The 14,980-nt window shown below is 38.5% G+C and overlaps 1 protein-coding gene across 2 annotated transcripts; it reads left to right on the top strand.

The window, feature by feature from the left end:
• The first annotated feature begins 1,712 nt into the window (after positions 1 to 1,712).
• NPY1R (neuropeptide Y receptor Y1) lies at positions 1,713 to 10,988 on the top strand. 2 transcript variants are annotated; one of them, XM_049631270.1, is made up of 4 exons: positions 1,713 to 2,102; positions 3,724 to 3,827; positions 8,317 to 9,163; positions 9,268 to 10,988. In XM_049631270.1, exons 3-4 carry the CDS (start codon positions 8,468 to 8,470, stop codon positions 9,718 to 9,720), a joined length of 1,149 nt encoding a protein of 382 aa, XP_049487227.1. In that variant the 5' UTR covers positions 1,713 to 2,102; positions 3,724 to 3,827; positions 8,317 to 8,467; the 3' UTR covers positions 9,721 to 10,988. The 2 variants fall into 2 exon arrangements, with proteins under 2 accessions (XP_049487227.1, XP_049487228.1); XM_049631271.1 differs by lacking the exon at positions 3,724 to 3,827.
• The last annotated feature ends 3,992 nt before the right edge of the window (positions 10,989 to 14,980 follow it).

Here is a 14,980-nt window from a genome sequence, read left to right as displayed (position 1 = left end):
GCTGTTGGTGAGCATTTCAAAACTTGTTTTTGCATTACAGAATTTGACATAGAAAAGTCTTTGAGACCAATGAACTTTCAAAGAATGGTATTTAATATTAATATTTCAAGAATGCAGCTTTATGAATTTGCCTTATGGGGGACACTTTATGGCAATTCAGTTAGAAAGGTAAAATACAATGGCCATGTTTATTTGGGGCATTCTTGCAGACATGACTTTCTTAGCATTGTTGGGAAATACAGAAAGGAAAGTGTCTAATGAGTCCAGATTGTATTTTCAGCTCCAAAATATTTGCTGACATGGCACAAATGTTTACATGAAAATGTATTCTTCATGGAGAATTAAATTATTACATTTGTAATTCTTGGAGCAGAATAAAAATAGCCAGTTTGATCAAAACCTTGGGGCAAACTTGCTTCTCAGAATGTGACTTGAGGGAATGGAGTAGACAGGTGATTAGAAACCTAGAGTTATTGCTCTTTAAAAGAATTTAAATTCCTAAATTATGCCTTATATTTTCATCCTTAGTTGAAACAAAGAAAAGAATAAAAGAAAATATACTTGCCATTTTACTCTGTTTAACCAGTAGTAGGATTTTGTAAAATGTATGTTCCCATCTACTATTGTAGTTTATTTATTACATGACCACGATATTTTAAATCTTGATCATAATCCCTTTTCAACTATATAAAAATGTCTAAATACAAATATTTTAGAAAGATTTCCTGGAAAAAAACCCAGATGTTTACCACACTATACAAATAAATGAGCTATGACTTATACTGAACTTTAAATACTGTTTATTTTGCCAGAGAAAGAAAACATATTTTAACAGTGTAAAGTTTAGGTCATTCCCTTTGTCTTGGAATTTTTTTTTTTTTTTTTTTTTTTGGTTTGAAGACAGAATGCAATCATAGTTGTTATGTAACAAAACTTTTATGCATATCCTAGGCAGTGTCCTGTATCTTTATTAGGAGCGCTTTTTATTTTTTTTTTGGCAGCTTGATTTGGAAGAAGTTTTATTCATCCTCACCAGTAAATAATGTGTGTGTGTGTGTGTGTGTGTGTGTGTGTGTGTGAGTGTGAGTGAAATACACAACTTTGGTTTTTCAGAGTGGAATACAACTATGTACAACATCTGAGATCAGTGTTATCAGTAGTGATCCTGAATCACCGGGCACCATGATGGCTTTGCTACCGTCAATGTACTCTGTGTACATTCCATTCTTTTCTTCCTAACGTTCAGTACAAGGGTAGATTAAGCACCGAGGAAATGGCATTGACTTTTTGACCACCAGGGAAATGTTCCGTTCAGCGTGCTCCCCTAAAAAAAGCAGCTAGGCACTGGGAACAAACCTAACTGCATTTTCTCAGTGGAAAGAAAGAAGGACAAAGGCCAGGCTAGCTCATCCGAGATTTGCTACTTTTGCTTTTTAAGGTCTTCTCTTTGTTCGCTTTTAAAATGGGGGCAAAAGAAACCAAAAAACAAAAAACTTTTCGGTACTGGTGTGAGAAATATACAAAGGTCACCAAAAAAAGCAAGGAACATATTAGTAACATTGTTGCGGTAAATTTCACATTTCCTTTTCTCCTAAATAACACCCCCTTTCAGTCTTGACTTGGGCTGACGCTCCAGCTTTTCAGCCGGGTAGAAGTTCGGCCACAAGATGGCACTGACCTGCAAACAAAGGAAAACAGTGGCTCTGACTTTCTAAAGCCCTGTGACATTGTCTTGCTTTCCTGGGAGTCCAGGACTGTGGGGATGAGTGCTTACTTTCCTTTGCACCGTGCGTCTGTGTTTAACAACGTGTGGATATGTTTAATTTCTCTTCCTTCCAGAATTCCTAGGCAACGCACCCCCGAAGTGTATACCCAAGCTGAGGTGTTTGTGGGGGGAGCAGCAGGCGCTACTCGCGGGGCGCCGTCACGTGATCCGGGGATAAGGTGGAGTTCGGCTTTAAGGGGGCGTCTCTTCCTATCTTCATCAATCTTTAGGATTTGAGCAGGAGAAATACCAGCGGATCTTTTCTCCCGGCTCTATCCCTTCCATTACCATTCTTCCCGCTTTAATAAACGGGCGAAAACGACGAATCCAACAGAGGGTAAGTTTCAAGTTTACACCTTGTTAAGGACTTTTGAGGGGGTGGAGGATGAAAGACGAAGGAAAAAAAACCTGCCGAGTGCCCGGAATTGACTCTGGGAAACTGAGGTGGGGCATGGAGTCAGCTTTTCAGTTGGGCTCCCGGCGCAGGTAGGTCGCAAGGTGCTGCAGATGATCGGACAACTCCAAGAGCCCTGCCCATGGGTGGGGGCCGACGTTCGTAACCGGGAGTTGGCGGCATCCGTGCACCCTGCTCCGCGAGGATTTCCGGACGGGGATCTGAGTTCTTGCCTCTTCGGGTTCTCGTAAGGCTGTCTTCCCCTGACCTCGCGCATCTTCCACGGTTTTTTGGAGCTGGCTGCGCTAGAGGCTGCGCTGGAGTTTGAGCGGAGGGAACCGGTGGCTGGGATTGTCTGAGGAAGGGTGGGTTTGGCGAGTGACCACTCGCCGCTTTGGTCCCCGTCCCACCGCACGTGTCCCGCGGGGGGCCCGCGGACCCCAGCTCAGGCGCGGCGCCCCCGGACACTTGTGGGTTCCCTGCGTCTGGGCTGGAATGGAGCCCCGCTCCGTCGGTGCTGGGCCCTTCCAGTCTGTCGCTGCGCCCCGGTAGACACTCTGAGCTCTAGCCTTTTATTTCTGAGTTTCAGTCATCCAACTCTTTAGCTCCTTTTGGAACAGCGATGATGGAACCCGGCAGGGTTAGGAGATTGGGCATGGACTGGAGGTAGATAGAGGTGGCTTAAGAGTGTTCAGTTGGTCTCTCCAGGTAGACAGGCGAATGTCTTAAGAACTGAAGTTGGTCCAGAGAGAACTGGCTGTGCTTCTTTTATTTTTGGTTGGTTTGGATGCTTTGTTTGCCAGTCTCATCACGGGTGGAGAGACCTTGATAGATGGCTGGCAAATGGAAGAGGGGGCCAGAAGTGTAAGAATGAGGAAAATCGGGGGCAGTTCACCTAACTACACTGTATGAAAAAAGGTGGGCACGTAAACGTGGCAGCAGGAATTTTGATTTAACCAGCCCATTTCATTCTTTGGTAACTGCTGGAGCACAGGAAAAAGTTAGGGGAGGGCAAAGAGGGAGTGTGTTTTGACATCTCTTTTCTTTCTTCTTTCTTTCTCTTTCTTTCTTTCTTTCTTTTTTTTTTTTTTTTCCAGATCGCTCACATTTGCCATGCTTACCTGGGTCCTACGAAAAAAGCATATCTCACTAGGTGGCCCCCAGGCAGGGGGAAATGGAAAGCTTGCTTGTCACTACCTGGACAGAGAAACAGTATCTGTCAGTCCCAAGACTCTAGAATGCTTTCCTGGTAAAGAGAGCAGAAAGCTGTCCAGCCCAGTACCCCACCTATGACTAAAGACTAAGTGCTTTTCGGTGGGTGACTACTGCATTATTAGTCTCTTTCCTTATGGTTTTAAGGCAGCTGTCTGTTGAACCAGCCCTCCTGGGAGAGGAAGGAACAGAGAATTATGTAACTCATGTAGATAAACTAGCAGTAACTTTGGGAGGCTCTATGTAATAAGGCTGACATTTCTTTTCCAAACACATAAGGTGAACAGCCAGTTGTGAGTATACAAAAAAATTTATCTGCTGCAGGTTATGACCAGAAACCCTGTATTTTCAGGTAGTAACAGCACTAAGAACAGCAAGCAGTGAAAGACCAGCATTCCAATTGGAAAGGATAAGGAAATTTCCCTTTGGAAGGGGGCCAGTTTTCCATCTGATGATGTATGTAGTATTTCTATTTTGTCTCTAATTGCTCATGACAGCTATATTGAGATTTAACAACTTTTAATTTTTGCAATGTCTTTAGTTGCATATCTTATTTTAAATATCAGAATAGTGAATGTCATTATTTTTCTTTTGCAAAGATTATGTGAATGCTTTCTCTCTGAGTATTATTTGCTGACAACCGTTCTTTCTTGAAATTATACTAAGGTAGGTCGAAAATACACATTTTATCCAGTGCAGAAGGGTTTTACCAAACTGGAATGACTACCCAACATGCACTTAGAAAAGGAGGCTTTGCAAACACTTAAAAAATAGTTTGCATTTTCTGTATAGTTAAATTAGCATCTACTTAATAGAAAGACTGCTATTCCTCACAGAGCCTGTCCATCAAATATAATTCCAGAGGGTTCAGAGTTGAATTTCAGTATATTCACTTAAAACCATCTGCAGGAAGTGGCCTCTGTAGCCTGTAGTTGTAATAATTTGAAAACTTTTACATTAATTCCAGTTTGTATGGAATTTTGTCAAAATAAGTCAATGGATTTAAATTTTCAATTTTTCTTCCTTTGCACTGTAAACGCCTCAGTCTGGGCCTCCACTAGCTCTAATCTGGATTATTGTATTAGCCTCTTAATGAATCTCCCTACTTCTCTTTCCTGTCTTAAATCTGTTGAAAGCAGCAGCTACAGTAATAATGTAAAACAAATCCTGTGACTTTACACCTTTGCCAAAGACTCCACTGGTTCCTCATTTTTCTCAGAGAAGAAGTCAGACTGTCCCATGGAATAAGGCCTTACATAATCTGTTCCTCTTCTGCTTACCCTTCCTAATTATTTTCCTACTAGTCTCTCTCTCACTTATCCTACTTATCATTGGTGTTTAATACACCAGGTAAACTCTGGCCTCAAGGATTTTGCCTTTGTTCTTTCCACATGGGATACAGTCGCTGACATATCAACATGGCCTCCCCACTCACCACTTTCAGGTCTTAGCTCATATGCCACCTTTTGAGGCAATCCGAGGCCTTCCCTACCACCCAGTAATAAAGTACAGGTCCCGACAACCCCAGAACCCCTTCCTTGCTTTATTTTTCTGCGTGAATACTTATCATCTGGCATACTATCCCTTTTACCAGTTTATTTTTTCTTGGCTTTCTTTGCCCACAAGACTGGAAACTCACTCCGTGAGGTCACTGTTGTCTCCACTAAAACAATGCCTGATACAAAATAAGTATTCAAGAGGTGTCTGTGTGGCTCAGTTGATTAAGCATCCCACTTCGGCTCAGGTAATGATCTCACCGTTGGTGAGTTTGAGCCCTTTGTGGGTCTCTGTGCTGAGGGGCTCAGAGTCTGGAGCCTGCTTCAGATGCTGTGTCTCCCTCTTTCGCTGCCCCTCCCCCACTCATGCCCTCGCTCTCTCAAAACTAAATAAACATTAAAAACAAAAACAAAATGTGTTCAATAAACATTTATTGGATTAATGAATTTTTTCAGAAACAATTCCTTTTTTAACACACAGTGGAACATTTTCCCCTATATACCTGACCTAATAAAATGATTATTATAATTAGCATCCATCTTGCTTGTTAAAAGGACTATGACAGAATTGAGTTATTGATGTTAGGATTAATTCACCCAAGAACCTGCTATTTCAGCCACGCACCTACTATGTCAGTCAACACGGTTTTTTATTCTAAATCTAACATTTGCAAAGTCCTACAAAGTATATACACTGCCTATCCAAAAGAGGTTATGTCATAATTGGGAGGAGCCAGTTAAGGATTCAAGGGCACTAAATGATGCTTTCAGAGATGAGTAGAGTTTGGATTGGTGGTGAGACAGAACAGCCGGAAAGAGCAATGGCAGAGACGAAGATGAATGTGGAGGCTGAAACAGGCTGGGGGGCACCTGGTGGGCTGTGAGGACCTGGAAAAGAGCACTCACAATGGGGCTGTTGGAACAAGGAGGGAGGCAAAATGTAGAGGTCGTCAAGTGTCAGGCTGAGGGATGTACTCACATGTGTCTTAGTCCAAGATTCTGGTGGTGTTTAGTGACAGGGAACCAAGAGAAGTCATAGGATAAAGAGGATACACTTTTCTATCATGCAAGTTTCACTTTAAATAATGAAGAGAAACTCACAGTTCACTAAGTCATGTTGACTATCACGATAGCAAACTGAATATGAAGTACGCAAAATTTTCTTGCATTCTTCAGTGAGGAATTTTCAAAGAAATGTTAGATTATTGGGGCGCCTGGGTGGCTCAGTCGGTGAAGCGTCCAACTTCAGCTCAGGTCATGATCTCACAGTTCCTAGGTTTGAGCGCCGTGTTGGGCTGTGTGCTGACAGCTCAGAGCCTGGAGCCTGCTTCAGATTCTGTGTCCCCGCTCTCTCTCTGCCCTTCACCTGCTAGTGATCTGTCTCTCTATCAAAAATAAATAATGAATATTAAAAAAATGATAAATTATCCAAAATAAAAAAAGAAATTATTTTAGATTAGATATTTAGATAATTATTTTAGATTAGATATTTAGATTTAGATATTTTAGATAATTATTTAGATTAGATTATTCTCCAATGTTTGTTCTCAGACACTAAGAGACAGAGGTTATCTCTCTGCCTTTGGTATTCTTGAGAGAAAAATGGTAATTACTGCATTAAGTTTATTTTTTATTTACATATTTTTAATTTTTTTGATGTTTTTTTAATTTTGGGGGGGGTGGGAGGGGCAGAGAGAGAGAGGGAGACACACAGAACCTGAAGCAGGCTCCAGGCTCTGAGCTGTTAGCACAGACCCCTATGCAGGGCTTGAATCCACAAATTGCAAAATCATGGCCTGAGCCAAAGTCAGACACTTAACCAGCTGAGCCACCCAGGCACCGAATTTACTGCATTAAGTTTAAGAGTCATTATTTACTGGTTGTTGCACAGAGGAGGGGAGAGCCATGTTTCTAAAAACATTTACACTTGAAATCATTCCTCGTCTTAATAGTTTCATTCTCTCTAAATGTTGGAAATCTTTATTTTTATTCAGTTTTATAAAGCCAAATTGTGGTTTTATAATAAAAAACACCTCATGTTCTAGAAAGCAGAAACACTCAAAAAAAGGTTCATTAGAGGTGTCACTTAAAAGGCAAATGTTTCATTAAATTCTTACCTCCTTGAAATGGAAGTAAATCTGCATGATTTTCTTTATTCTCACATAAAAAAGAAACAAATGCAATTCCCTTTCTTAACACAAGCACAATGGCCTGTTAATTAACATAGGAAATCCCTAATCTCCTATATGTATTTAACAATCTAGAGGAAATCAGATTTTTTTTTTTAAAGGAGCTTTTAACTTTAAAAAACCACCATTGTCTGTAATTTGTCCTGTTGGTGAGAAAAGAGTCTTTGCATCACAAAATGCCGTGAAAGATCAAAATTGCCACTAAAATGTAGACCCCTGCATTGTGTGGGTATACAGTCTAGCGGGGAGGGAGGATATTTACATGTATAAAACCTTAGAAATCCTTTGAAAGCTTCTGACATTAATAAAATCATAGAATCTTAAAAGTTAGAAGGAACTTCAGCGTTATCCAGTTGAATCTCCTTCCTACACAATGCAAGAGCTCCCCAGAAGTCTTTTGTGTAGTAGCTACAGACTCTTGTGTATGGAGCGCTCCATAGTTCTGCAGGCAGTTGATTTCATTTGATTAAACTTCTGTTCACATCATAGTGATGTGAAATTTGTTTTGTTTTTAATACACACTAATACACTTCCCTTGGTCCTGTTTCTAGCTTATGTAGTCAGACATAATATTCTAAGCCCAGTTTGCTAACGTGCATGCTACCCATTCAGATATGAGAAGACGTCTATACCATGCCTATTCTTTTCTGGATTAGACATCTCCCTTCCACAGTCCTTCATAGGACAAAGTTCTCATGTTGCACTGTATTGGTCATCTCCTTTGGAATATACTTGTGCCAAATAATGTCTGCCTTAAAGAGCAGTTCAGTGTATGGTGGAGCTATTAGTACAACTTAGTGAATTATCTCATTTCTCTAATATAAGAGGAAGAATTAGGGAAATGTGGTTTTTTTTGCTGTTTTTCTTTGTTTCATATCTTATGTTTTAACCCATACATTAAATTTTTTGTTACATGCTCATTTTTTACAATATTTAGGAATCTGTTGACAGTGGTTTATATAAGACTTTGGGCATGAGATTTACACACACCTTACTGATTTACAGACTACTGTATTTTGCTGAGTCAAAATGTAGTAATGTAGTCAATTGCTAGTTGCTAGCCCAATTAAAAATATTAGAAGAGGTTTTCCTCAAAATGTTGGCAGTGTTTCTGCTATTTTTTTTAAAAAAGGTGTTTATAAAGATTACATTTTGTTTCTTTATTTCAGTGTTTTCACTTAAAACAGCACTGTGAGTCAGAAGTCATTTTGACTGCCTTCGGTGAAATTAATAATGCCATTGGTCATTTTCTCTTTACAGATTGTTCAGTTCAAGGGAATGAAGAATTCAGAATAATTTTCATAAATGGATTGTAATATGAAGAATAAGAATAAGCTGAATATTTGATCTGCTTTGAAGAAACATATTTTCCATTTGTCTAGAATAATCTATAACAACCAAACCAATCAAAATGAATTCAACATTAATGTCCCAGGTTGAAAATCATTCAATCCTATGTAATTTTTCAGAGAATTCCCAGTTTTTGGCTTTTGAAAGTGATGATTGCCATCTGCCCTTGGCCATGATATTTACATTAGCTCTTGCTTATGGAGCTGTAATAATTCTTGGAGTCTCTGGAAACCTGGCGTTGATCATAATCATCTTGAAACAAAAGGAGATGAGAAATGTTACCAATATCCTGATAGTGAACCTTTCCTTCTCAGACTTGCTTGTTGCCATCATGTGTCTCCCCTTCACATTTGTCTACACATTAATGGACCACTGGGTTTTTGGTGAGGCAATGTGCAAATTGAATCCTTTTGTGCAATGTGTTTCGATCACTGTGTCCATTTTCTCTCTGGTTCTCATCGCCGTGGAGCGACATCAGCTGATAATCAACCCACGAGGGTGGAGACCAAATAACAGACATGCTTACGTAGGTATTGCCGTCATTTGGGTCCTTGCTGTGGTTTCTTCTCTACCTTTTCTCATCTATCAAGTACTGACCGATGAACCGTTCCAGAACGTGACACTTGACGCGTTCAAGGACAAGTACGTGTGCTTTGATAAATTTCCATCGGACTCTCATAGGTTGTCTTACACAACTCTCCTCTTGATGCTGCAGTATTTTGGCCCACTCTGTTTTATATTTATTTGCTACTTCAAGGTAAGAAAACTTCCCCCTGCCATTTCCATTTTAACCTTCTTTCCACAGAATTCCACATTAACTTGGTGATTCTATTTGAACTTTTTTTCTCTCTCTCTCTGTAGATATATATACGCTTAAAAAGGAGAAACAATATGATGGACAAGATGAGAGACAATAAGTACAGGTCCAGTGAAACCAAAAGAATCAACATCATGCTGTTGTCCATTGTGGTAGCATTTGCGGTCTGCTGGCTGCCTCTTACCATCTTTAACACTGTGTTTGATTGGAATCATCAGATCATTGCTACGTGCAACCATAATCTACTATTCTTGCTCTGCCATCTTACAGCAATGATATCCACTTGTGTCAACCCCATATTTTATGGATTTCTGAACAAAAATTTCCAGAGAGACTTACAGTTCTTCTTTAACTTTTGTGATTTCCGGTCTCGGGATGATGACTATGAGACAATAGCTATGTCTACCATGCACACAGATGTTTCTAAGACTTCTTTGAAACAAGCAAGCCCAGTCGCATTTAAGAAAATCAACAATGATGATAATGAAAAAATCTGAAACTGCTCTAGCATATGGCCCCAGATGACACCTGTCTAAAACCAAGCACAACCCACAACAATACTTTTATTCCCCCAAGGAGTGAGGTTGTAATCATTTAAGAAAGACCAAGATTTGTTTGTCTTGCTTTTTACCACTTTAATTGTAACTGTCATAATTAAATTCGGACAAAATGTATGGACTTTGGAATTTTCTGACATTAGTTTGACCAGACATCCTTGAAGTGCTTTTTGTAAACGTATGCATATAATACAAAGACTTTTATACTTGACTTGTTGGAATAAAATTGCTTTAAAGGACTACTACTGACTGACTTTAGAAGCACGGTATCTGATACGCATTAGATTGGGCTATCCCTATTTCATTAGGTTACATGGTCAATAGATTGGGCAATCCTGATGTAATGATAGACATTTCAGTCTGTTACAGAGGTGACAGCAAAAGCAGCATTCGAGATGTGGAGCTGAGTCTCTGTCTTACATACCTACAGTCTGAAGTCATTGAAGAGTGATTTGCATTTTTTTTTTAAATTTAAGACAGGATTTAATTTGCTCCTGATTTATCACTTAAGATAAAAATGCATAAAAATACTTCTCAGCTGTGAATACCATGGGGAATTGGGCCACCCACAAGAATTAAGTGGGAAAGCAGTTCTCTAACTTCAAAACTATTTTGGTACCTGACAACCAAAGGGTTTCAGAGCAATTAATTTAACAAGCAAACTAGTAGTGCAGCAAATAGTTGAATTATATTCATCTGAATTGTTGGTCAAGAGGCTTTCCATTCTTCACAAACTGTTCAGTGTTTGTCCAGTTTTCTAGCCTAAATATATATGTGGCTTAAAGGTATTCCCAGCTTTTGATATGTAAAAACACAGAGTGTATTTTCCATACATCAGTGCCTATATAGTAACTCATTTTTAACTTTTTCAATGTCCGTTTTTCAAAGGAGGACACCAAAGTATAATGTTAGAAGAATGTTCACCCTAGCTGGCAGGGATAAATACCTGAAAACTGAGAACACTTCATATAGCCCATTTTAACTTGTATGAACTGTGTGCCTTGTGTAGTCTTGTAAATAATGTACTGTATAGAGTACTAAGTGGTTGTGTTATATTAATATACTTAATTTCATGCATCCTGTATTCATGATTGAGGCTCAGAGTCATTTGGAGAGAAGATATTTTAAAGAACAAGATACAACTTCAGTGTATTATAAACGTATTAAATGTGTTTGATTTTAGAAGGCACACATTGTCTTTATTAAAATTGTTTTTGCTTTTTTTGAGTAGTCTCTTTTGTGTCTCTCTTCAAGCTTAAATTTTTTTTTTGACTCATGGTTTCCCTCTCATGATGTTCCCACAACATCCTATTTCTACTTACTAATGAAACATTTCTACCCCGTGGTATAACCACTGATGTCCCAGTCTCCTTCCTCTGCTTCGTGAAGCTTCTTGGAGGCAGGAGCTATTTTACATGACTGCCCCCAGTGCATTTAACACAGTGCCAGGTACTTAGAAGTTTTTCAAAAAATTTTTCTTAAACGAATGTATAATGACTAAATTGCGTTCCTTCTCATTTATGACCACATGGACTTTACATCTTGACATTTTTGTCCTCCTCCTGAACTCATATTTATTGAAGAGATATTTTCTCTTTTATTATGTTATTTCCCTTCTAAACTAAGCAAAAATGACATTTTAGATTCTAGGAACTTGCATGTTTCGTCCTGTAAATCAAACACATGTCAAACTTTTTACATTGAACTTACACATGAATTCAAATTCTAGCCTAGGAAAGACTTTTAGTTAACAGAGAAATTCTAAAACCAACTTTTAATGTTTTGATAATGTAATGATACTGGAAAATATCATCATCCTTCCTTACCAAAACCTGGGATCTTTAACGTTTTTCTGCCTTGGGGGACTAATGGGAAATTTTGTCTTTCTCCACTTAGGTGCTATGGAAACAAATTGCTACCTGAGAACAGTCTTAATATGTAGGTGCATCTTTGTTGAAATGGCCATTTCTAAGATTCTCATTCAGCTGTGTAGGCTGCTGATTCCTTATCTTTACATAAATAATGAAGTGAATATAAAATTCTTCTCTTGTATGCATAGATGTCAGTGACTTAATGGTAAAGTCTAGGGTCAACAACAGATCCAGAGTGATTCAGGAAGAATAAAGAGTATGCCTTCTAAACACATATTATGGAACCACTGGGTTTTCTTAAGCCCAAGAACAAAAATCAACTGTTTTAGTACAAGAGCATATTTATAATGTAGCTTGTATAAATTTGGAGTAAAATGATAATAGCTAGAATTTTTAAGCACGCAGCATGTTCCAAGTACTATGTCAAGTATTTACCTGTGAGGATGCATGGCCAATATGATCACATAAGAGGAAACAAGCTCAGGTTGTAAAATTTGAGCCCCATGCTGAGTGACAGGTGGAGTCAGAATCAAACCAACGTCTGTCTAAACTAAGCGCTACTACACTAAGGAATGAACTGAGCCTATGACAGAGTTCTAGAAAATAATTTGTTTTGTTCTCATTACAAGTTAAATTGTTAGGGCCTAACATTACCACTCACCTTTCTGACTTCAGCTGCAGAAAAGAATGAGGTGAAGACAAGTTGAGAAAAAATGGCCATTAGGATCATATGTAGTCATAATTCCCTTCTGAATTAGAGAATTATACTTAAAAATGCAATTTGATTTTTCATATTAGTTTTATTTCTTTATAGTTAGCTGGGTATTCTCAACCCTTTTCTATTCCACAAATTTCCAAGGAAATATAAATCCATGTTCTATTATAATTTCAAAACTTGACAGCCAAATAAGTATATATTTTGACAATGAAACTACTTCTCCACACACAGTAAAAGTAGCAGAAAGAAGCAAATTTAAGCTGGAGTTCTGGGGCTAACTGGCCTTGTTCCCTTATTGCAAAAAATGTGAGTTTATGGGCACTGGTAGATCTTTCCTTACAGCCAGGATTGCTTTTTCTCAGCAATCAATTGTTCTATAGTTTCTTGGTGAGATGTGATCTCTTTCACAATCTCATTTTCTTCATTTACTCATCCCCACGGCCCAGCAAACAGCATGTTGAACTTAAGAGTCTGAGCCCATGAGAATAAGCTTCCTAGGGAAAATTGATAATTTTCACAAATTAATTTAATGATTCCTTTAATGTATCGTGTGTAAGTATGTGTGCACATGCAACACATCGTATGAGAATGAAAATATATTCTACAATACATTTATTTTCATTGCTATTCATTTCTTGATTTCTTCTAAAACTATCACCTATATAGCACTTTCACAAACTACAAAGTAGTACTATGGCTTTCCTCATTTCACAGACAAGGAAACTGAGGCATAAAGAGGTTTTATAACTTACCCAGTATCACTCAACTAGTATTGGTTTTTTTTTGTTGACAATTTTTCTTCAGCTTCTTCACCTCTCCCAGCCTTCATAGAACTGAAGAGTTAGGGCCTTGCTCTGGATGAGGCTTTGGCTTAAGGCAATGTGGCTGGTTTAATCTTCTATCCAACCCACTTGAATTTTATATCAGCAATAAAGCTATTTCTTATTCATGTTTTTGCTGGAGTAGTACTTTTAATTTCTTTCAAGAACCTTTCCTGTGCATTCACAACTTGGCCAACTGGTACAAGAGGCCTAGCTTTTGGCCTATCTTGGCTTTTGACATGCCTTCTCATTAAGCTTAATCATTTGTAGCTTTTGATTTAAAGTGAAAGACATACGACTCTTCCACTTGTACACTTAGAAGCCATTGTAGGGTTATTAACTGTCTTAGTTTCAATATTGTTGTGTTTCAGAGAATAGGGAGTTCAGAGGAGAAAAAGAGAGACAGGAACAGCTAGTCAGTGAAGCAGAATACACACAACATGTGTTGATTAAGTTCTCCATCTCATATGGGCACAGTTTCCTGGTGCCCCCAAAGAATTACAATAGTAACATCAAAGTTTACCGATCACAAATCATCACAACAGATGTAATAATTACAGGGACATCTGGGTGGCTCAGTCAGTGGAGCCTCCAGCTCTTGATTTTGTCTCGGGTCATGATCCCACGGTTGTGCAATCGAGCCCTGTGTTGGGCTGCACACTGAGCATGGAGCCTGCTGGGGACTTTCTCTCTCTCTCTCTCTCTCTCTCTCTCTCTCTCCCCCCTTCTGCCCCTCTACTCATGCTCTCTCTCTCTCTCTCTCAATTAAAAGGAATAATATAAAATAAAAACTTTAAAAAAAAGGACAAAGTTTGAGATATTGTGAGAATTGGCAAAATGCAACATAGGGACATGAAGTGAGCAAATGCTATTGGAAAAATGGCACCAAGACTTGCTCAACACAGGGTTGCCACAAAACTGCAATTTGTAAAAAAAAACAATGTCTCTGAAGCACAGTAAATAAAGTGCAATAAAACTAGGTATGCCTCTATATGACATTCTGGAAAAGGCAAAACTTTGGAGACAGTAAAAAGATCAGTGGTTGCCAGGGTTTAGGGTGGAGAGGGATGAAGAGGCAGAGCACAGTGAATTGTTCGAGCAGTGAAACTACTCTGTATAATTCTATATTGATGGATACGTGTCGTTATGTATTTGTCCAAACCCATAAAATGTACAATACTGAAAGTGAGCCCTCATGTAAATTATGGACTTTGGATGATGATATTGTGTTAATGTAGACCCTTTGTAAGAAATATACTGCTTTTTTTCTGGGATTTTGATAGTGAGGGGAGATTGTGAGTATGTAGGTCAAGGAGTATACGGGTAATTTCTATACCTTTCACTAAATCACTTAATTTAGACACTGGTCTAAAAATTAAAGTCTTTTTAAAAAAAGTAAGAAGAAAAAAAAACTTCATACTTTTTAGCAGTCACTTCTCATTCCTTTATCATTCCTCCCCCTGGCAACTACAAGTCCAATTTCTGTCTCTATGAATTTGACAATTCTAGGCATTTTATTAGGTGGAATTTTCCAATATGTGGACTTTTGTTATTTGATTCTTTCACTTAGCATGATGTTCTCAAAGTTCATCCATAATGTAATATGTATCAATACTTCATTTCTATCCAACAATTGCACTATTAGGTATTTACCCAAAGAATACAAAATTACATATTCAAAGGGATACATGCACCTCAATGTTTATAGGCACATTATCAACAATAGCCAAACTATGGAGAGATCCCAAATATCCATCAAGTGATGAATGGATAAAGAAGATGTGGTGTGT

The sequence above is a fragment of the Panthera uncia genome, chromosome B1, assembly GCF_023721935.1.
Source record: "Panthera uncia isolate 11264 chromosome B1, Puncia_PCG_1.0, whole genome shotgun sequence".
Lineage (NCBI taxonomy): Eukaryota > Metazoa > Chordata > Mammalia > Carnivora > Felidae > Panthera > Panthera uncia.
This window is presented reverse-complemented; position numbering and strand designations above follow the sequence as displayed.

Excerpts from the sequence above, each read along its gene's own strand:
- NPY1R (XM_049631271.1), top strand. The coding sequence starts at position 8,468 with ATGAATTCAACATTAATGTCCCAGGTTGAAAATCATTCAATCCTATGT. Across the intron at positions 9,164-9,267 it reads TATTTATTTGCTACTTCAAG|ATATATATACGCTTAAAAAG; the intron begins GTAAGAAAACTT and ends CTCTCTCTGTAG.